The sequence below is a fragment of the Procambarus clarkii genome, chromosome 67 (assembly GCF_040958095.1).
Source record: "Procambarus clarkii isolate CNS0578487 chromosome 67, FALCON_Pclarkii_2.0, whole genome shotgun sequence".
In the NCBI taxonomy this organism is placed as follows: Eukaryota; Metazoa; Arthropoda; class Malacostraca; order Decapoda; family Cambaridae; genus Procambarus; species Procambarus clarkii.
The window spans coordinates 18,042,227-18,066,175 of NC_091216.1; the positions used below are offsets into that span (position 1 = coordinate 18,042,227).

At 40.3% G+C, this 23,949-nt stretch overlaps 1 protein-coding gene and 1 long non-coding RNA gene across 11 annotated transcripts in view; both read right to left on the reverse strand.

Annotated features, from left to right (window-relative positions):
• Nucleotides 1–1,154: 1,154 nt before the first annotated feature.
• On the reverse strand, nucleotides 1,155–3,792 carry LOC138355441 (uncharacterized). Of its 3 annotated transcripts, none has more exons than XR_011223925.1 (3): nucleotides 3,685–3,792; nucleotides 2,400–2,620; nucleotides 1,155–1,298 (listed from the first exon to the last, which is right to left on the reverse strand). It is a non-coding gene; the product is annotated as an uncharacterized lncRNA (long non-coding RNA). The 3 variants fall into 3 exon arrangements; XR_011223926.1 differs by lacking the exon at nucleotides 1,155–1,298 and adding an exon at nucleotides 1,964–1,981; XR_011223927.1 differs by lacking the exon at nucleotides 1,155–1,298 and adding an exon at nucleotides 2,260–2,277.
• A 4,811-nt stretch (nucleotides 3,793–8,603) lies between these two features.
• LOC123767760 (terribly reduced optic lobes) overlaps nucleotides 8,604–23,949 on the reverse strand; it is a 354,074-nt gene continuing 338,728 nt past the window's right edge. For all 8 annotated transcript variants that reach the window (XM_069310630.1, XM_069310627.1, XM_069310626.1 and 5 more), the window contains one exon: nucleotides 8,604–11,797. Coding sequence is in view for 1 of the 8 variants with exons in the window: in XM_069310632.1 (XP_069166733.1) it covers nucleotides 11,758–11,797 (40 nt within the window). In the remaining 7 variants the exon portion in view is untranslated. The remainder of the gene's footprint in view (nucleotides 11,798–23,949) is intronic.

Below are 23,949 nucleotides of genomic sequence, written 5' to 3' on the forward strand. Positions count from 1 at the left end.
AAGTAGCGAAAGTAGCGAAATTTTGGGCTAAAAGTAGCCCAATTTTGGGCTAAAAAGTAGCGAAATTTTGGGCTAAAAGTAGCGAAAGTATCCCAATTTTGGCCTAAAAAGTAGCGAAAGTAGTGAAATTTTGGGCTAAAAAGTAGCTTAAGTAGCGAAATTGTGGGCTAAAAAGTAGCGAAAGTAGCGAAATTTTGGGCTAAAAGTAGCCCAATTTTGGGCTAAAAAGTAGCGAAAGAGGTTATATTATTTTTTTTTTTTTTATAACATGTTATCAGCAATTTTTGTGGTTGGTAATATTTAGATTAATGTCAGTGATGTATATGACAAGGGTTAAGACCCCTTGTGGTATGACAGCATTTTCCCCAGTCATTTCTTTAGCAAATGAAAGGGTCCTCAACCATTCTTTTGTCCTTTCTACCATGTACCTGTTTGTTGCCTCTTGGTCTTTTATTTGGTACTTTGGCTATTAAAACAATGGCCTTTGGTAATGTTGCAATTACCATTTCTAAAAAAAATGAGCAGGTTCATTAGGCAGGGTTTGTTTTTAGCAAACAAAGTTTTACAAAAAAAATTCCATTCCTTCAGGACCTTGCAGATGTTAGGTCAAACTAATTGACTAATCTGTTTTGCCCTTTCAAACAATGATGGTTTTAATCTAGGTAAAATATTTCAGCATATCTGAAGTTTGGCAGACAAATCATTTAAGAGCTTTGATTAAATTTAAGTTACCAAAGACTTTGTGAAAACCATGATGTATCATCATCCGAGCTTCAGTGTCACTTTTCTAATGTTTTGTAAATTTAACGATGATCTTTAGTTAATTTAATTATAATTTGTACAAAGCTTAGGTGTTGCATAGCTTTAAATTTACTTTCAAATATGAAAACTAAAATATTGACTAAAGTTTCTTCCACTTTAATATGTCAGACTAATTTGAAATATTTGTTAGTTTATGTAAATTGAATAGGTAGTCCACTTTTACATCTTTTCAGTGCATTTTGCATGCACCTATGTAACAAGTTACAAATAGGTGTAAATTTTACCAAGTATTCATTTTCAAAGTAAAAAAACATTTCAGATGTTTAAACATTGCATCAATAGTAGTAAACAATAATTTCCAGCATAATTTCAGGATAAGATATATAAAGTAGTTTCATTAGAATTGTTTTATTTAATAAGTTTTACATAGAGTATTTATAATACATCTAATATTTATTACCGTTTCAGGTTGTGGGACAGATGCTCCTAGATGAACAGAAGATCCAAAAGGCCAAGACAATTCCAGAGACAATCACCTGTAAAAGAAAAACATTAAACAGGGACACTACTTTTATTATCACCAATGCCTAATAATAAGCCCAAAAAATCCTAACAGCCTATCTTTTAAAATAGGCCTCAGTAAGGCCTATCCCTTCCTCTGATTTTAGTGCAGAGCATGTTCCCTGAATGGGTGCATTACATACACCACGTTAGTGCCATCAACACTTTGTACATATGCTTTACTGAAAGCACTGTACAATGCATGCCAGGCACTAAAGTTTTAGATGCATCCACCCATTCAGCAAACAAGCCCTGTGTGAATTAACAATGTAACCATTGTTAAGGGTCCCTAAACCTATGCAAATCTAGTCCATCTATTAGATGGGTAGTAGAGCAAAGCTCTGAAAAAGCCAAGCCAGAGAAATCTGCAGGACTCCCCTGTCCCCTTTTATGAAATGGGGTAGGAAATGAGGAAAGGAAATGAGGTTGAGGAAATGAAATTTCCTCAACTATGCAACCTATATCAGTACAAACTGCATCATCCCTGTGGGTTGTAACAGTAGGACATGGTTACACACCTATAAATGGACTAGATAAGAGAATTAAGATTAGGTCATTGATATAGCATTTGATTAGGTCATCAAATTCAAACTCTCCCACTTTTGTAGAGTAAAGGAGCCTCACTCCAAGCCAGTCCATGCATCAAAATCACTTTCACCTGAAAAATATTTCAACAAATTTATTTCATGTTTAAAGCCAATCTTTCTTTACTTTTCAAATTAGCATTCAGTACTTTACATATTCAGATGGAAAAAATTTCTTTAAGGAATTTACCTTTCCTACATATTCTAGTAGCAGTAGTAAAGATCTTATTTAGCAATTATATATGGCATCAATTTGCCAAGTTTCAGTAAATGTCATTTGAGAAACTATCCACAACTGCACTTCAATGGCAATTTACATTGGCAACTCTTCCAACTGACAGAGGGACTTCTGGACTTTCCAAACCACATTCTGGAAAACTATAAATTTAAAACCAAGCTAAAGTAAACATTGAATATTTTTTTTACTTTCAAGGGAAAAATACCATCCCTTAGAACAAAACTTTTCCACTTACATTTACATGTACCACTTACATTTTAGTGTGGGCTTCATCCACTATTCTGATGTTAGCTGGAACATTTGTGCCAGCTGCTGGTTTGAAAGGGAGGCATACCATGTGCCAATTCAGGAAGCTTTCCACGTTCCTCACTGCATGTCAGCTCAGGACCTCACTACCATGTTGGGAGGCAGTTGAAGACTAACCAATCAACATCCCAGGCTGGAGAGCAGTGCCAGCTCGGGGAGAATTTACCACCTGCAAAAACTTTAATACTCTTAACAATCTACAACATCTATCTCATCTTTACCTAGCCCCCAAACCTTACATTTGTCAGCATTAAACTGCATCTGGTAGTCTTAACCATTTCAAAACTATAGGGCATCGGTATTTTTTTATTTGCCAATTCTGCAACTATTGCAGTCTAAACCATAATCTTGCGAATAACCGAGGTCCAAGGAGAGCTTTTAGGCACTACTTACAACACTTCTCCCAACTTAACCCCATTTATACTAATTTTCTTTGGTATAGCCATGACCTAATCGACTTCAGTCAGCATTCCCAATGATCCGAGCCCCTAGCAATTTTGCGCCACTATCAAAATCTCTGCTGAAGTCAAGGTACACAAAATCACAAACCTTATCACCATTTCCTCAACTATGCAACCTAATCCATGAACATTTAGTAATAAAACTATGCGATTCATGTATCTAGTCATGTTTCTCAAAAAGAGTAGAGAAATGGCACTTCCAATGTTAGATTCTAGCAACTTTCCTCACAATAGACTAAGCTAATTGGTCACTAACTTAAGCGTTAAAGTTAACTCAAACTTTTCCTTTAAAACTTGCTATATTAGGAACTTTCCACGACCGGCCATTACCAGACAAATAAGGTAAAAACGGTATATTAAATGCAGTAAAACTACGGCAAATTCAATATAATAAACTTGCATTCTTTAAGCATGGGCTGCATAGTAAGTGAACTAAACTAAATGTTAAGCACCCTGGCAAACCACTTCGTTCTATTCAATTTCTTTATTTAATCACTTTGTCCGGCTAGAATTTTTAGATTAGATTAAAGGAACACCCTCCCTGGTAACGGCTGAACTAGTTAACCAAATACAAATATTTAGGTAAAATACCTTCATAAAACCCTTCTACTTCCCCCACCAGTAGACTTGTTCAGCTAAAGGCATAATGTAATGTTCCACTTTAGTAAATAAAGACTTAAAAAACACTACCCCATCTGTGTAGTTACCGGTTACCTGACGTTCTATGCTTAAAATAACCCGTCTATTCCCCATAATTGTTCGATTAACTTACCTCTCACCCGCTGGTCGAGTACACAGCAGTATATATCCTCCTCCATCACTCACCGCGTGGATACTATTTCACTCTGGCCGCAAATTGCCACAAATCACCTACGTTGTCCATAAACATATATAGAAGAGCAACTGACCATAACACCCGTATAGCGATCATCACATAACGTGGGAACATTAGTAGTACTGCTGTCAAAACATAGATGGCGCCAGAACAAACGGTAATTCCTATGGACTCGCCTAGTTATGCGAAGGGAATTGAGCTTCAGCTGTTTGGTCCCGCCCCTCAGCTGTATTCACCTAGTTGTACTCACCTAATTTGTGCTTGCAGGGGTTGAGCTTTGGTTCTTTGGTCCCGACTCTCAACCGTAAATCAACAGGTGTACAGGTTCCTGAGCCTATTGGGCTCTATCACATCTACATTTGAAATTGTGTATGGAGTCAGCCTCCACCACATCACTGCTTAATACATTCCATTTGTTAACTACTCTGACACTGAAAAAATTCTTTCTAATATCTCTGTGGCTCATTTGGGTACTAAGTTCCCCTTGTTCGTGTTCCACCCGTGTTAAGGAGCTGTCTTTGTAACTATCAAAATGCATATATCTTTGCTTTCACTTCAGTTATATTTATGACAAGGGATTTAAAATTTGCCTATATTTCTACTTCTCTGATGACATTAAAAACTTTCGTTTATTACAGTATCTATATAAAATTAACATTTATCTTCATTAGGCTGTAGTTCTCATCAATAGGGAGAGCGTCGGTAAAAAAAAAAAAATTGTTTAAATATAAATATCTTTCCTCTCTCAATAATATGCCCGAAACGCTATGCGTACTAGTGGCTTTAGGTATTGTATGTACTAGCTCTATCTATAAATCCAATATTATGTTTGTAAATCGACTATTTATGTACTTTCCTGAATAAAATGAACTTTACTTTACTAATATCTAATCTCTGTGACTAAAACGTAAGAACGACTTTATCTATGCCTTTTTGATAACATATACAATTTTTTTTTTTTTTTTTTTTTTTTTTTTTTTGAGATATATACAAGAGTTGTTACATTCTTGTACAGCCACTAGTACGCGTAGCGTTTCGGGCAAGTCCTTAATCCTATGGTCCCTGGAATACGATCCCTCCCTGCCGCGAAGAACCGTTTTTTCATCCAAGTACACATTTTACTGTTGCGTTAAACAGAGGCTACAGTTAAGGATTTGCGCCCAGTAAATCCTCCCCGGCCAGGATACGAACCCATGACATAGCGCTCGCGGAACGCCAGGCGAGTGTCTTACCACTACACCACGGAGACTAAGCGAATTATAAGCTTTATTAGTGAATCTCTATTAATTAAACAATATATCAGAGAGTGTGTAAGGTTCGGTGTTCCATGTGCGAAGAGACATGGGAGATTTTACATGAGTACAGTAAATGTTTTAAGTAGCGAACGCATACTAACGAATAACGATTAGTATAGACCAACACTATTGTTCTATGAAGTCGATTTAACTTCCAGACATGTATTTTTCAATGTCTTAAATATTTTCTGGCTAGTTATGTTAGATATTATTAGAAATACGTATTCTACTTGTTAATATAATAAACTAAATTTGCGATCATTTAAGGAGAGAAGTGCGACGACTGGATCACTGTGTACAGAAGGTTGATATGCCAACAAACACTTTCCAGACAACAATATATCTTGGATAAGTCGCTCCACAACATTGACACCTGGACCGTTGACTTCCTATGAGGCCACATATTTACTTATTTCATAATGGAAGTATATTATTTTATAGTAAATATATGTTTTCTCGTGTTCTGCATTAAGCACCAACATTATAGTGAATAAATATACCATATTTCTTCATTATTTAAGTAATGCTAGGAGGCTTTGAGTAGCTTTGGGTCATTAGGTGAACAGAATCTCCAATAGATGGGGCGAGAGTCGCGCTATCTCTCGCCCGAGCGAGAGTCGAAACTTATTTTAGAATTGATATATCTTTGTCCTCCAACAAGATATATTTCCTTTGGTGCACTCACAATAACGAGCATATCTCTGTCTTTCTGAAGGCATATAATATTTTAGGCTTTATAAGCGTATCTTTGTTAATTACACACTATATTGGCAAGTGCGTAGGCTTCTGCATTCCATGACCGACAAGCTACTGAATGCCACTATAAAAACGTATGTATCTTCACTTGAGCTTTATATATGTCTATGTTAAAGTATTTAAAATGAAGCTTATATTTCTATCTTTCTTGAGACATATAAAACATATGTGTTTATTAATGAATTTACGTGAAATAAGCATTGTTCTGAGCTTTAAACAGTCTCCGTGGTGTAGTGGTAAGACACTCGCCTGGCGTTCCGCGAGCGCTATGTCATGGGTTCGTATCCTGGCCGGGGAGGATTTACTGGGCGCAATTCCTTAACTGTAGCCTCTGTTTAACGCAACAGTAAAATGTGTACTTGGATGAAAAAACGATTCTTCGCGGCAGGGGATCGTATTCCAGGGACCATAGGATTAAGGACTTGCCCGAAACGCTACGCGTACTAGTGGCTGTACAAGAATGTAACAACTCTTGTATATATCTCAAAAAAAAAAAAAAAAAAAAAAAAGAGTTGCTCTGTCGATCAGTCTGTGCGGGGTCGGAGCTCGGCGATTATTAAAACACATGTATCTTCATTAGAACTTTATATATATCTATGGTAAAGTATTTAAAATGAAGCTTATATTTCTATCTTTCTCAACACATATAAAAACATTTGCGTTTATTAACGAATTTACGTGAAATAAGCATTGTTCTGAGAGAGAGTTACTCCGTTGCTCGATCTGTGCGGGATCGGAGCTCGCCGATTAGAAAAATACACGTATCTTCGCTTTAAATACAAATATGCCCATGGTAAGGCATTTAAAATGAAGATTATGTTTCTATCTTTCTTGAGACGTATAACAATCTTACGTTTATTAACGATTCTGCGTGAAATAAGCATTGTTCTGAGATGAATATTGCAGATTTCCGGCTCTACGACCGATGAAAAATGCAACTTTTATACAACTACAAATATCTTTAGTTTTACTTTAAATTTTGTCCTGAAAGAGTTTTCATATATAGATCCAGTTTCTGCCGTTCTTCTGACATGAAAAGACCTTTGGTTTAATAAGTTATTAAGATGTTTTCAACAATATTACTAGGGCGTTCACCGATTCTAACATGGGCGACCCTTTTGGAAACGCAACACATGGGTTGACCTGATTGATATATGGATCAGATTCCATTAAGGTTCGGAACACCAGGTTCTGGCTCAATGTATCTGATCAGAGGAATGTCAATAGTGGAGTACCACAGGGTTCAGTTCTTGTGCCAATAATGCCTATCATCTACATAAATTATCAACCAGAAAGAATATAGAATTATATGAACATGTTTACTAATGGAAATCAGCTTCTAGGAAAAACAGGAAGCCTAGAACATTGTCATGCCCTTCATATTGATTTAGCAAAAATAAGTGCTTGGAGCGACATGAGACAAATGGATTTCAATATGAATAAATGCCATGGTATGGAATGTGGAATTGGAGAAAATAGACCACACATACTTACAAATTACAGTACAGTATATGGAAAGGAATTAAAGAACTCTAATAAAGAACAAGATCTATGTGTGGACAATTCCACAAGGGCCATGATGAGGGTACGAACCTACATCCAGGATGATCCCAAACGCACCTTAGTCGATTGCACCATGACATGGTCAAAAGAATTGCAACCGGGAATGCTACTGCCCTCACACAGATCCCACAGCCTCTCCGAGACGCAAACCAGAGATTTTACACAATTTCCCCAATGCACCCCGGGCTCTGTCAACAAGCTGGTCTACCTCTTTGCCCTTATGTCAATATACACAGAAATCACAATAGTGTGATACTTGAAATGAACAAATCCATAAGGGCCATGGTGAGGGTAAAAATCCGGTTTGTGTCTCAGAGAGGCTGCAGGATCCGTGTGAGAGCAGTAGCACTCCTGGTTGCAATTCTTTTGACCATGTTGTGGTGTAATCAACCAAGGCGCATCTGGGATCATCCTGGATGTAGGTTCAAACCCTCATCACTTCCCTTGTGGATTTGTTCATTTGATGGATCATGCTATTGTGATTTCAATGTGTATCTATGTGTGGGTTTTGAATAGTAAACTGTCCCCAGAGGAACACAAAGAACATTGTGAGAGGAGAATATGCATGACTTCAGTTTTAGACTTGTTTTAAATTACATGGATGGTGAAATACTAAAGAAACTGTTCATGATTTTTGCAAGACCAAAATTGGAAAATGCAGCAGCTGTACGGTGCCCATATCTCAAAGAAGCACATAAGTAAACTGGAAAGGGTGCAAAGGCATGCTACAAAATAGCTTTCAGAACTGAAAAACTAGATTTCGATGAGAGGTGTTAAATATGCCAAAACTGAAAGATTGGATACTAAAAAACTAGAAGAAAACAACATCTATAAGAAAGAGGTGATATGATCACCACTTATCAAAATCAAAGCTGTGATACGATCACCACATACAAAATAATAACACGAATCGACCAAATTGACGAAGAGGAATTCCTGAAACCAGCAGCTTCAAGAATAACAGGACACAGATTCAATCTAAGGAAATAAAGTTACCAAAAAAATAATAGCACATTTTCTTTTGCAAACAGTGGTGGACGGTTGGAACAAGTTAAGTGAGGTGGTGGTGGAGGCCAAAACCATTAGTACAAATAGTTTCAAAATGTTGTATAACAAAGAGTACTGTTCTGGGAAGACAGGGCACCATGAGCATAGCTCTCATCCTGAAACTACACTTAAGTAATTACACACCATATATTTTGAATATTGCATAGGTTAAGGTTATTTACAAATAAAATCCAATTGTGTGTTCTCTTATTTATTTTGCAGACAAATTCAAGGGAAAGATTGTATTTTTGTAATTGACTGCTTCACAACATAGAACCCACATAATTGTAGGCAAGTAATAACACTTCATTTTATTTGTAGACATCAAATGAAGTAACAGCAGCCTGAACCATCAACAGACTGGTCAGTGAATACTGCTGCACTGCACAGCACAAGCATCTTTGTGGGAGAATTGAGAATCTTTCATTTATGTTGATTTCTTGTGGTCCTATTTATAGAAATGTCTGCATTTTGATTTGCATAACCATTTTGCATTTACAAGAATTATAGACATTTAGATGAACTTAAATGAATACTGGGACATTTTATACACTGCAATCTAATTAAGTTTTAATTATTCAATCTCATTAGATTCACATGCTCCAAACTATTGGAGATAGACAATTTACAACATGTGTAAAAGTTCAGCAGCTCTGCCTCCTGGCCAAAGTTCTACAGCATGTTTATGGAGATTTGGGGAGCAACATTGACAAGTTGGCAAGATTTAATGGGATGGTATGCCACATCCTACTTAAGAAAATAGCATACAGTATTTTTTGAAAGATTTGATAATCACTGCATTACAAACCAGACCAAGAGGTTTGAGTGTCAATGGCTAGAGCAAGAGAGAGGTCCCAATTTGAATTAAGGTCAGTCAAGTTATGTTGTCAATTCTGTATGCAGCAGTTGTGTTGTAAAAGCCTCAAAGTTAATATTATATTTTTAACTGAATGCAATTAAATTTTTTGGCACATCAGTTCAGGATAATTACAAAATAAAATCCAATAAATATTCTACATTTATTTCAAAGAATTTCTAAGGAAAATTTTTATATTTTTATAACTGCATCACAACACTGCACCCACATAATATAGGTAGTGAAACTGTCTTCTACTTGTGGGTATCAATAGAAACAGAGGCAGCAGCTGCTTGAACCATTAACAAACTGATTAGCAAAGAATATTGCTGCACAGCACAAGTAGTTGTGGGAGAATCAAGATTCTTTCATTTAAGTTCATTTCTAGTAAGTTTTCATCCTAAGCACATCTTACATAATTTAGCATTCTCTGAATGGCATTCACCTACTGTAAATAGTTTGAAATTAGTTTAAAATTGATTTACATTATTTGGTATTTTATAGGATATACAGTATAGGCTTTATTATATGGAATTTAATAAACATTGGAATATTTCACATAATGCACTTACTTTAGTCATAGGTTTTAATTAATCAATCTCATGATTTCATGTTTATATGATAATGATACTAAATTGGACCTTATGTTTTCCAAAATATTGGTAATAACTATTCACACAGGTAAGAGGTGTAACAAGAATCTCACTAACAACAACAACTTCTTCACTTGAACTATACTGGGGGAAGAGAACATGAAGGCAACAATTGGACAGCTCTTCCTTCTGGTCAAACTCCAAGACCATGTATAAGAAGATTTGGGGAGCATCATTTATAAATTAAGACACTAGATGGGATGAGATGCCACACCATACTTACAAAATCAACGTGCATGTAAGGAGACTCGGTAGTCACGGCATTACAAAGACGACCAAGAGATTTCGGTCTTGTGTCGCAACTGCTGTGGTTAAGATGAGTATTCTCAGAGTAGAAACCCAAAACCTTATTTACCTAACACTTGACAAAGCCAAGACCACAAAGCTCATTGCACTGAATATACAAAGAGTGAGGCTAGTCAGTTTTTATTACAATTAAATGAGTACAGTAAGAGAAATCTGATAAATTTTCTCAATTATTATCACATTTTGGTTTTGACAGTTGGACATCTATTATTTGATTTGAAACCTTGTACAATACAAATTTTATAAGGCAAGTTTTGCAAATGTTACTTTATAAAAAGCCAATTACTGTATAAGGACATTAGTATTCACATTAGATTTGAGACACCATAGGAGATACTGATTTATAATGAAACATATATGATGCCTGACTGTAGAATTGATTGTTGACTATACACTAATAGACTTGAAAATATGAGTGGCAGTCATAAAGTTAATCATAATAATAATAATAAAATTAAATGATTTTCTTTCAAACCAACTCAAATTCAAATATGAAATAATTAATGGCAGTGTTGATGGCGAAGTTTATTAAATTATTATTAAAAACTTAAGTTATAAAACTATGATACACCTAAATAAGAAGTAAAACATTCATCCTGGTAGCACCATTGTCAGCTATAAAAAAGGTGAAAAAGCTCGAGTAGCCACAGAAAGGCTGCAAACTGATCACTGTGCAGTCAGATAGGAAAATACTTACAGAGGCAGAGTATTAGTAGAAATTTTAGCATGAAAATTATGATGGGAGCAGTATCAACTATAAGAAGCTCACCCTTATCATCAGTGAGGATAATATTACACTAGGAACAACACTAACAAGGGGTCACATACAACACCACCAAGCATCTGGGGTTCACACATAAGCTCTCACACCACAAATATATCAGTTACAGACATTATACTTTTACTACTGCTTCAACTACAACAAGTTTCCCAGAAATTAGTCTCAATCACAAACTTATTTTTTAATTAATATTGTGTCTTTCTTTTCACAGTGTGCATTCAATTTGTGATATTAGTCAAAATTTAAAAAATATTCTCTTACAGAGCTTTCAAGATCTAATAATAAAGATGAACACATTGGATTGATTAAATTTGATGCCAGAGAGAAAGGTATCATGTGGCACTTCTAGTAGCCGAAAGTTTGCAATGGTCATCCTGTCTTATAACACCTAAGACAACCTTCATGGAAACACAAGGATTCCGTGGACTAGGATACAAGAAGACACATGGTATTGCAGAAGTAATAGCATTCTGAGGTGGCAGAGGGCGCATGTATCTGTAAACCTGATGGGCTCAGTACATGTTCACTGCATCAAGGCACAATTATCCCTTTATGAATAGTTGCCCTATTCATCATCAATAATAACAATGTACCACTGGAGGGATACGTCTTGAAACATATCTGGCTCCAGAAATAGTTGTGTCACTGTAGGAAGCAGGGGTAGTAGGCAGTTCTGACGGCATCCCTGTTCCCCACCTCGCTGGAAGACTAGTCCATACAATAGCAATAGTGAAGTAGCCCTCACGCTGCTCATTAACCCCTACGACGTCCCTTTCCCTTGCCTCTCCGACTCCTGTAATTACAATTAACTACATTAATATATTAAACTACATGGGTAAACAAGTTTAATTAAATAAAAATAAGCATTTGGTGGTCTTACCACCTTGCACAGTTTTGCAACACTTTCTCACTGCCACACAGTATGACCTGTGTGACATTTAAATAGATCCATGTTACACTAATGCAGAATGTCACCCAGACCTGACTCATGATCTTGCCTTAGGGTGAATTCAAGTGGTATACTGTATTCAGTAGAAACAAAAATTGTATATATTTTTTACATAAATGCCTAAATGTTCTTGGAAAAAAAAATCTAAAAATTTAACTGACCACTTACTGTCTTGTCTCTGTTCTGGTTCAGTTTATTTACTTTTTATTTATTTATATACAGTATATACAAGAAGGTTAATTGCTTTATGAGAGTACATAGCATTGATGTTTCTACATTCTTGCAAAGCCACTAACACACACACACACACACAGCATTACAGGCAGGTCCTTAATCTAACAGATAATTTTAAGTAGGTAATTTGAAACAAAATTTGAAGAATATTAATAGGTACATTGTAGTAAAATTTGAGGATTATCAACAGGTACATTGTAGCATAATTTGAGGAATATTATTAGGTACATTGTACTAAAATTTTTGCTCAACATAACAACCATGATATAGGTTGATAGCATTGATGACAATGGCGCATGGCTTAGGCAAATATATTGGAGCGTGGGTAGCATAAAATACAGTGCGAGTTTGAGGCGCTAGGTAGGAAAGTATGTGGATGAAATTAGGTACTTTTTGGTTTTACTTTTGAATAAGGCATAGGTTGGACAGCATTTTAATTCGTTACGAAGGTAATTTATTTAGGGATTTCTTTATTTTTCAGCAGTGGGTTCCTCTTTAGATCGACTATCTGTTGATGATTCAGTGGATCAACATCCCTACTGTCCAGGCCTCTTGATTGCTGGTCTGATCAACTAGGTTCTTCGATACGTGATGAGCGAGTCACAGCCTGATGAATCGTGTATCATTTGAAGGTGCCTGTCGAGTTATCTTTTGAACGATGAGAAGGGTTAGCCAGTTATGCCCCATATATGTAGGGGAAGCATGTTGAAAAGTCTTGGACCTTTTTGGTTGATAGAGTTCTCCCTCAGTGTGCCTACTGCACCTCTGCTTTCAGTGGGGCTATTTTATAAATCTTACCATGCCAACTGGTCTCGTGTTATACAGAGTTTATTATGTGTACTGATTTAGAACCAAGGGAATACCTTTAAAACCTAGGTGGTCTAGGGAATACAGATTTAACATTTTTAGGCAGTCTCAATAATTTAGATGTTTTACTGAATAGATTCTAGTGGTAAAAGATCTTTGCACACACTCCATGTCACCAATTTCTCCAGTTTTGAATGGGGCTGTTAATGTGCGACATACAGTATTCCACTCTAGAGAGCACTAATGTCTTAAACAGTATCACCATTGGCATGGCATTTCTTGTTTGGAAGGTTCTTGTTATCTAACCTATAATTTTTCTTGCGGTTGTGACAGCAACTTTTTTGTTTTCTCTAAAAGTAAGATCTTCTGATATGATTACTCCTAAAATCTTTTACAATGCTTTTTCTTTCAATAGTGTGGTCTGTATTTTATGTGGTTTCTGCTTTGATATTTAAATTTGTTCCTACACTTCAGTAATTGGAACTTATCCTTATTAAACATCATGTTATTTTCTGTGGCCAATTGACAGACTTTATTAACATTGGATTAGAAGTTTGCTGTGTCCTCTGTGTTGTCTACTCATTAAAATTAGTGTCATCTGTAAGGGATGATACAGTACTATACATGCAATTTTTATCTTTCTCTGTGTCTAATGTGAGAATGAGGAAAAGTACCGGAGCAAGCAGGGTACCTTGGGGAACTGAGCGTTTCATGGTGGATAATTCAGATTTTACTTTGTTGACTATTACACTTTGGGTTCTTTTTGTTAGGAAGTTTGTTAGGAAAAAGTAGGAACCTCCCTACTTTGCCAGTATAGTAATTTCTTTTCTGTGGAGAGCCCCTTCGGCTCCCCGGAGCTATACCAGGCTGATGTGCATATATTAGACCGTGACAATAATCAATTGAAGAAGTTCTAGGCCTACCGGGGACTAGAGCCAGAACCTGGCCCCCTCAAGAGAGGCACGAGGAGCAATGGCCTAAAGACACCCCCGTGTAATTGGAAGCAGTCTTTGTCTGCCATCTACCAGGTCAGGCACCCAGAAAGGTAGGAATTCCAAAACAAACTACTGCTGATTAAATAAATTGCAAACCGAAAGCCGAACTAGCAACAGAACTCCCCAATCAAAACCAAGGAAACAGGTATAGCGTCACCACAAACGCCGCGCATCTGTCTGCGCAATCCCCCCACTCCCCGGGAGAGGGACTGGGGGTCCCAGACCTCCATGCCGACAACTCTCCTCAGTTCAAGAGGCTGTTGTGTTGGTGACGGTCGATCGCTCTGCCTCTATTCTTTGCGCAGTGCTGCAGTGCAGTGTTGTTGCTCAGTTTTGGTGGTGTGTAAGCCAGACATAACACAAGAGTACTGGGGCTGCATGCACCTAGGGCCGCCTTCCCCAGGTGCCCTGTAAGTACTGCCTTTGCGACTTCAGGGTTATCTTCCATGAGCCATTCAGGAGCAGCTACATCCGTTTGGTTCTTTTGCTGCTCGGTGATTGCCCGCCCTTGGGGGATCAGCTGGGGAGGTTCTTACTCCTGTTTTCCTTTGGGTTAGGAGGTAGTTTCGTCGCTGGCTGGGGCGCGAGGTACTGTGCAGCTGTCTGATATACGCATAGCGACCGGTTCTGTTCTCCTGGAGACGTTGTGCTTTTGCGGAGTTTTTCCTTTGTTATTGTTTTGTTTTGCCTGGCAGGGGTCTGCCAGGTGTGGCGGTAGGACCACTGGTAGGTTTTTGGTGGCCCTCCACTAGGTCCCCGTGCTTGCACACGTCGCAGGGGTTCAGCTTTTAGATTGTTTGCTTGGTAGCTCTGGGATAACCGGTTAGCAGTACCTAGCCTGGGCTTCCCTTAGCAGTCAGCCTTAGGGCCCTGGAAACCCCCATTGGGGCTCAGTGGTCCAATGTAGGAGACCTCTGAGTCCCACCTCACCTTGTGCGAGTTTGAAGGTTGCTCTGTCCCCCTGTTTTGGGGTGACACTCACCGTCTGCCTCTGCCTTGCTGCTTGTTGGGGTCAGTGACACCTTAGACCTCGGAGTCCTGCGAGTGGTGTTCTTTATTTGTACTCCATTCACCCAGTCCACTGAGACTGATATTTAAGTGCATGCAGCTTTAGAGTTGCATGCAAGGTTTAAGTTGCTGCAACGTGCGAGGTTGGTTGTCTTTCCAGATGCCCTGCAGCTGCCCCGCTGAATTATACTGGTAGTGAGACTCGGGTGGCTTCAGGGATTCCCCCTTCCGGATCGGCAGCGGAGGCATTTGAGCCTGGTCCTCCTGCCAGAGCTTTTGGGCCACGCCAGCGGGCCCCCTTCATCCCTGCTTTTCCAGTGGACTCTGCTTTTTCTCCAAAGGCAGAGGGTTTGGAGGACGGCTCGGCCCCGGGTCCTGACGTGGAGGATTCCGGGGCTGGGGAGTTGTTGTCTTGGGGGGGGGGGGCCTGAGCCCCACTTGTCCTTGCTTGGGTGTTTGGTACCCTCGGCACAGGGCTTGTCATTACAGGGGGGAGAGGTTTTCTTTTCCCCGCTCCCAGTACGATTTTGTTATGAGTTCGACTCCTCCCCAGGTTCGGGTCCGAGTTCCCTTGGGTTCTTTGGTTCCCTCCTGGAGGTTTTTTGCTTCCCGCATCCCACCGAGGAAGGTGTGGGAGCGGCTTGCGGCTTACCTCCCGCGAGACCAGGATTATGCCTTGATAACGAAGCCTTCTTTTTGAGTTTGGCTCCTCTTTTTCTTTATTGGGTGCATTACAAGGTGCCAGAGACTTCCTGGCTGGCAGACTGCGTTTTCTTCTTTGGGGGCTTGGCATTCATTTTGTTGGAATGTGCACTTGAATGGCGAGAGTTGAATATGGTCGTTTAGGTTTTCCTGGGGGGTGAGTTGGAGCACCTTTAGGTGTGCTAGTTCACTCCCGTCCTTCCTTATGATGTTGGCGAGGTGCGGCTTCATGTGCAGGTTCCCTCCCTTGCGGCATCCCTGTTGGCCGAGGATTTGTGCGCCCATAGGCACTTGGCTTCGGTCTTGTGCTTCTTTTCCCTGCTGGAGCTATCATTAGACTGTCTCGTGCTGAGTGTGGAGGACCTGGGTTCCGCGCTAGGGTTCGGTGTGCTTGCTTTGGAATCTCGGGCGCCGGCTGCTTTGGTGAAGTTGTATGCGCCGTTTCTGAGGGAGGCGATGTCTGTTCTTCACTTCTTGCCTCGCGTGCTGACAGGCGGTGCTCGTCCAAATTTTTTGAATCGTCTTGGGCCCTGGCTCTTAGATTTTCATCACCTTTTTGTCCGTTGCCATTTGCAGAGTCTGCTGTGGTGGTTTTTCTGCAGGCGGCTTCGTCTAGTTGACGGCCTTTGTCGGATTTGTAGGGTCTCCAGGGGGGCCATGGAGGTCCTGCCCGGTAGGGTCGTGCTAGGTCTCGGGGTTCCTTCGGTAGTAATAAGCCAGTAGTGCCAGATTCGGGGCAGGCACCTCCTCTGGAGCTGTTGGCGTCTGGCCGGCACAGTGATCGCTCTTAGCATCGGCTGGGCTCTCATAGGAGTCGTCGGCCTTTTCGTGGGTTGCCCTGTTGATGGGGCGATAGGGGGGGGAAAGCTCGCGCTGTTTGCTCTCGCCTGGTCCCATGATTCGTGGGCATTTCGGGTCGTTTCCTCCGACCTGTGTTGGGTCGCTCCTCCTCCTTAGGGAGGATCGGGGCCGGCAGGGCAGGCCTCTTCTCTTGTGCTCTGTCAGGTCATCTGTGAGTAATTAATTAAGTGTAGTTACAGGATGAGAGCTATGCTCGTGGTATCCCGTCTTCCCAAAACTCTGTCATATAACGCTTTGAAACTACTGACGGTCTTGGCCTCCACCACCTTCTCACCTAACTTGTTCCAACCGTCTACCACTCTGTTTGCGAAAGTGAATTTTCTTATATTTCTTCGGCATCTGTGTTTAGCTAGTTTATATCTATGACCTCTTGTTCTTAAAGTTCCAAAGAGTGGGTTGGCTTGGGTGTGGTCGAAACGACAATGTCCCTCAGCTGGGTTTCCCACCTGTTTTCAGTTCCAAAACGAGACTGTGTGGTTCTGTGATTCATACTGGAATTGTCTAGTCTGAATCCCTGGGACTTTTGCCCCTCCTTTTGGATGACCACTCTGTCTCAGGTCTGGTGGCTTTTGGCACTGGGTACCTGGATGGTGTCTCTGGACCTCCGGGACACATATTGGTGTTATAATTTTATTGTATGCGTCCCGATTCATCCGGGATTCAGTGACTGGCGTGGGGCGACAAGCTTACAGCTTTTGTTGCCTTGCATTCTTCTTGAATCTGGCACCTCGAGTGTCCACACACCTTACCGGGTCATGGTGACATGTTTGCTTCTATTAGGGGTTCGGGTTCTGGCTTACTTCGACAACTGGCTGGTGTGGGCTCCCAGCCAGTCCATGATGTGTCTGCTTGTCAGGGATATGGGTCTTTCCCAGCTCACTGGGTTCGGGTTCATGGTGAACTGGAGGAAGTCCCTTTTGGTTCCCTCTCAGGTTCAGACTTGGCTGGGTCTGGTGTGGGACTCTTGGACCGCTTCCTTGTCTCTCCCTCCTGTGACACTGTTGCGGCTTGGCCCCACCTCCAGCTGTTTTTGGAGAGCACCCAGGTCACACGTCGGTTGTTTGAGCAGCTGTGTGGGAGCCTGAACTTCGCTATGCTGGTTAACCCATCAGGTCGGATCTGGCTTCGGTGGATGTTTTGGTTTCTTTAGGGTCGTCCCTTCTGTCGCTCTCGCGATCGATGAGTTTGGATCCCGGGAGCCTTGCATCGGCTGCTGCGTCGTCAGCTTCCTCTGCGGGTTTTTTGTGGTTCTGTGCCGTGGCGCCTCCCCAAGCCCTCGTTCGATGTGTTCACAGATGCCTCGTCTCTCGGCTGGGGTTTTGTGACAAGTGCTCACCAGGCCGGCCAGGGTCAGTGGGGTCTGTCTTTCCGTCTAGCTCACAGCACGGCGTGGGAGTTTGCGGCAGTGTGGCATTTGCTTCAGAGAATTTGTGTCGCTCGTGGAGCAACGATCCGGCTCCATTCAGACTGCTCCCTGGTGGTTCATTGCCTGAACTGCTGGGGTTTGATGTGGTCCTTGGTTCTTTGGGGCTCGTCGCTTTATGTGACTTGACTGCTGAGTTCTCGGGGTTTGGCTCTCCTGGTGGTTCATGTTCAGGGGGTGGCAAATGTCCTGGCGGATGGCCTGTCTCGGTTCATTCCCCTTCCCACGGAATGGACGGTCGACATCGACTCGTTCAGTTGGCTCTGCCGGACGTACGTGCACCCAGAGGTGGACCTATACGCATTGGTGTGGTCGAGGCGTCTTCCAGTTTATGTGGCGCCCTTTGTAGACTGCGAGGCCGTCGGGGTCGATGCCCTTTCGGCTGGACTGGTCGAGACGGAGTTACCTGTACCTCTTTCCTCCGGTCCGGTTGTTGCACAGGATCCTGGCTTGGTTGGAGACTTACCTAGGAAGTGTAGTCCTGTTGGCGTTCTCCCCCTCCCCGGGAGGGGAAAGGGGGAGCCCCAAACCCCTCATGCCGGCTATCCACTCGTCACTATCCACGGAAGGTTGGACAGGGAATGAAGCAGTTCAGATTCAAAAGATCTAAGGCTGATGCTAGAGGCTGAGGTCGTGTGCTCTGTCTCCAGTGGTTGTTTCAGCACTGTCTCTAGTGTGTGGTGACTGTCTTCTAGGTGATGCGTGAGCCAGGAGTGATTCTCCAGTAATCTCCAGCAAAGTTACAATCCTGTAAGGGGTCTTACAGGATTGTAACTTTGATTCTCAAGTTTTCATTACTGCTGCTAAAATTCTTAATTCTATCCACACGATTCTTTACGATGATCTCTATTTTGCCAACCAGGTGTAAAAACCACTCCATCAACATCATCAAAATTAATTTCTTCTGTTTGGACCTTCATGCCAGCAGCCATCATTGCTTTGGTCACCATGTGCTCCCACACTTTCTTTCAGACACTTTCTGCGTTGTTTCTAACTTTTTTGTTTATAACTTCTGTCTGTTTGGCAGACAGTGTGGGAGCATAACAAACATAACTGCATTCCATGTAAGCTTCAAATTTTAAGCTGGTCAAAAGCATTATTCTTATACTAAACAATAAAGTAACTGCACATTCAGAAAATGAAAACATACAGGAAAATAATGATTGTCATGCATGGTTTAGTGCATCTATGATTCATATAATAAAAACAAGAAAATAAATGCAATTATAGCAAGCACATCACTACTTTTGGTGCTGCAACTCATAGCATTGTTACAAAATATGTTTTATAAATAATTCACTGTTGACTATTTGAATTACAGTGTTTAATCCAGCTTCATTGACTCTGCATATAAGTACTGTATACAATACTGTATACTATACTACACTATACACATTATATATATTTCACACACACACACACACACACACACACACACACACACACACAACTGAGAAACAACTATACAGCAGTAAGGAGAGAGGCAGAAAGAAATTTTGAAAAAGGGATAGCAGATAAATGTAAAACAGAACCGGGCCTATTCTACAAATTCATAAACAACAAATTGCAGGTAAAGGATAATATCCAGAGGTTGAAAATGGGAAACAGATTCACGGAAAATGAAAAGGAAATGTGTGAAACATTAAATGATAAGTTCCAAAGTGTGTTTGTACAAAATGAAATCTTCAGAGAACCAGACACAATAAGAATTCCAGAGAACAACATAGAGCGGATAGAGGTGTCTAGAGATGAAGTGGAAAATATGCTAAAGGAGCTCGGGAAGAACAAAGCAGCTGGCCCAGATGGCGTTTCACCATGGGTTCTGAGAGAATGTGCATCTGAACTCAGCATTCCACTTCACCTGATCTTTCAGGCATCCCTGTGTACAGGAATCGTAGCAGACGTGTGGAAACAGGCTAACATAGTTCCAATCTACAAAAGTGGCAGCAGGGACGACCCCCTCAATTATAGACCTGTATCATTGACAAGTGTAATAGTGAAAGTATTGGAAAAGCTAATCAAAACTAAATGGGTAGAACACCTGGAGAGAAATGATATAATATCAGACAGACAGTATGGTTTTCGATCTGGAAGATCCTGTGTATCGAATTTACTCAGTTTCTATGATCGAGCCACAGAGATATTACAGGAAAGAGATGGTTGGGTTGACTGCATCTATCTGGACCTAAAAAAGGCTTTCGACAGAGTTCCACATAAGAGGTTGTTCTGGAAACTGGAAAATATTGGAGGGGTGACAGGTAAGCTTCTATCATGGATGAAAAATTTTCTGACTGATAGAAAAATGAGGGCAGTAATCAGAGGCAATGAATCGGAATGGAGAAATGTCACAAGTGGAGTACCACAGGGTTCAGTTCTTGCACCAGTGATGTTTATTGTGTACATAAATGATCTACCAGTTGGTATACAGAATTATATGAACATGTTTGCTGATGATGCTAAGATAATAGGAAGGATAAGAAATTTAGATGATTGTCATGCCCTTCAAGAAGACCTGGACAAAATAAGTATATGGAGCACCACTTGGCAAATGGAATTTAATGTTAATAAATGTCATGTTATGGAATGTGGAATTGGAGAACATAGACCCCACACAACCTATATATTATGTGAGAAATCTTTAAAGAATTCTGATAAGGAAAGAGATCTAGGAGTGGTTCTAGATAGAAAACTATCACCTGAGGACCACATAAAGAATATTGTGCAAGGAGCCTATGCAATGCTTTCTAACTTCAGAATTGCATTTAAATACATGGATGGCGATATACTAAAGAAATTGTTCATGACTTTTGTTAGGCCAAAGCTAGAATATGCAGCTGTTGTGTGGTGCCCATATCTTAAGAAGCACATCAACAAACTGGAAAAGGTGCAAAGACATGCTACTAAGTGGCTCCCAGAACTGAAGGGCAAGAGCTACGAGGAGAGGTTAGAAGCATTAAATATGCCAAAACTAGAAGACAGAAGAAAAAGAGGTGATATGATCACTACGTACAAAATAGTAACAGGAACTGATAAAATCGACAGGGAAGACTTCCTGAGACCTGGAACTTCAAGAACAAGAGGTCATAGATTTAAACTAGCTAAACACAGATGCCGAAGAAATATAAGAAAATTCACCTTCGCAAATAGAGTGGTAGACGGTTGGAACAAGTTAAGTGAGAAGGTGGTGGAGGCCAAGACCGTCAGTAGTTTCAAAGCGTTATATGACAAAGAGTGCTGGGAAGACGGGACACCACGAGCGTAGCTCTCATCCTGTAACTACACTTAGGTAATTACACAAGCTATATATTATGTGAGAAATCTTTAAAGAATTCTGATAAAGAAAGAGATCTAGGGGTGGTTCTAGATAGAAAACTATCACCTGAGGACCACATAAAGAATATTGTGCGAGGAGCCTATGCCACACTTTCTAACTTCAGAATTGCTTTTAAATACATGGATGGAGATATACTGAAGAAATTGTTCACGACTTTTGTTAGGCCAAAGCTAGAATATGCAGCGGTTGTGTGGTGCCCATATCTTAATTAAGAAGCACATCAACAAACTGGAAAAGGTGCAAAGACACGCTACTAAGTGGCTCCCAGAACTGAAAGGCAAGAGCTACGAAGAGAGGTTAGAGGCATTAAATATGCCAAAACTGGAAGACAGAAGAAAAAGAGGTGATATGATCACTACATATAAAATAGTAACAGGAATTGATAAAATCGATAGGGAAGATTTCCTGAGACCTGGAACTTTAAGAACAAGAGGTCATAGATATAAACTAGCTAAACACAGATGCCGAAGAAATATAAGAAAATTCACTTTCGCAAACAGAGTGGTAGACGGTTGGAACAAGTTAGGTGAGAAGGTGGTGGAGGCCAAGACCGTCAATAGTTTCAAAGCGTTATATGACAAAGTTTTGGGAAGACAGGACACCACGAGCGTAGCTCTCATCCTGTAACTACACTTAGGTAATCACACTTAGATAATCACACACACACTTCATGTTTATATAAATATATAAACATATAGTTTATATAAATATATAAACATGATTAAACATGACAAGTAAGATTTTTTGTGGTTTAGACACAAGTGGTGTTAGAAGAATAGATAAGAGTAAGACATGAAATAGAATGGAAAGATGTGAAGCTAAAGTGTGTAAATTGTACGACTGAGGAGTTTAAGGATCATTTTGAAGGGTTGGATGGATAAGACTGCCGAAGAGTCTGTATTTAAGAGAATGAGATCAGGAGGATGAGTAGAAGGTCCTAGAACACAGGCCCAATATGCCACTGGACATGTCTGTATAAGTGGCCAACTTCCCTATGCTCTTTATTTAGTTACCGTGCTGTGAACTTGTGCTGTGAATTTAGGACTGCATACCGAACACAAGGCAACAACATAGTATTTCAAATTAATAAATTATTGTAAAACTGTTGTGTATGAATATCCAAAATATTTTTTACCCTATCCCAAATTGACTACCAGGAGGTTACTTCACTAGCCACAAACCTGGCATTGAATATAATAAAATGCCTCTTTCTGGTAGAACCCTAATGGCTTTCCTGTAGCTATCATGCTGGGGTTGCTCTAATCTACCAGTCACGTGTCAGTTGCATGAAACTGAGCCTAGTCCGAACCTGGGAGGAAACCAACTGGGACTTCTGCCAGTTCATCATGAACCCAAACCTGGTAATTACCTAAGTGTAATTACCTAAGTGTAGTTACAGGATGAGAGCTACGCTCGTGGTGTCCCGTCTTCCCAGCACTCTTTGTCATATAACGCTTTGAAACTACTGACGGTCTTGGCCTCCACCACCTTCTCACTTAACTTGTTCCAACCGTCTACCACTCTATTTGCGAAGGTGAATTTTCTTATATTTCTTCGGCATCTGTGTTTAGCTAGTTTAAATCTATGGCCTCTTGTTCTTGAAGTTCCAGGTCTCAGGAAGTCTTCCCTGTCGATTTTATCAATTCCTGTTACTATTTTGTACGTAGTGATCATATCACCTCTTTTTCTTCTGTCTTCTAGTTTTGGCATATTTAATGCTTCTAACCTCTCCTCGTAGCTCTTGCCCTTCAGTTCTGGGAGCCACTTAGTAGCATGTCTTTGCACCTTTTCCAGTTTGTTGATGTGCTTCTTAAGATATGGGCACCACACAACAGCTGCATATTCTAGCTTTGGCCTAACAAAAGTCATGAACAACTTCTTTAGTATATCGCCATCCATGTATTTAAATGCAATTCTGAAGTTAGAAAGCATTGCATAGGCTCCTTGCACAATATTCTTAATGTGGTCCTCAGGTGATAGTTTTCTATCTAGAACCACTCCTAGATCTCTTTCTTTATCAGAATTCTTTAAAGATTTCTCACATAATATATAGGTTGTGTGGGGTCTATGTTCTCCTATTCCACATTCCATAACATGACATTTATTAACATTAAATTCCATTTGCCAAGTGGTGCTCCATATACTTATTTTGTCCAGGTCTTCTTGAAGGGCATGACAATCATCTAAATTTCTTATCCTTCCTATTATCTTAGCATCATCAGCAAACATGTTCATATAATTCTGTATACCAACTGGTAGATCATTTATGTACACAATAAACATCACTGGTGCAAGAACTGAACCCTGTGGTACTCCACTTGTGACATTTCTCCATTCCGATACATTGCCTCTGATTACTGCCCTCATTTTTCTATCAGTCAGAAAATTTTTCATCCATGATAGAAGCTTACCTGTCACCCCTCCAATATTTTCCAGTTTCCAGAACAACCTCTTATGTGGAACTCTGTCGAAAGCCTTTTTTAGGTCCAGATAGATGCAGTCAACCCAGCCATCTCTTTCCTGTAATATCTCTGTGGCCCGATCATAGAAACTGAGTAAATTCGATACACAGGATCTTCCTGATCGAAAACCATACTGTCTGTCTGATATTATATCATTTCTCTCCAGGTGT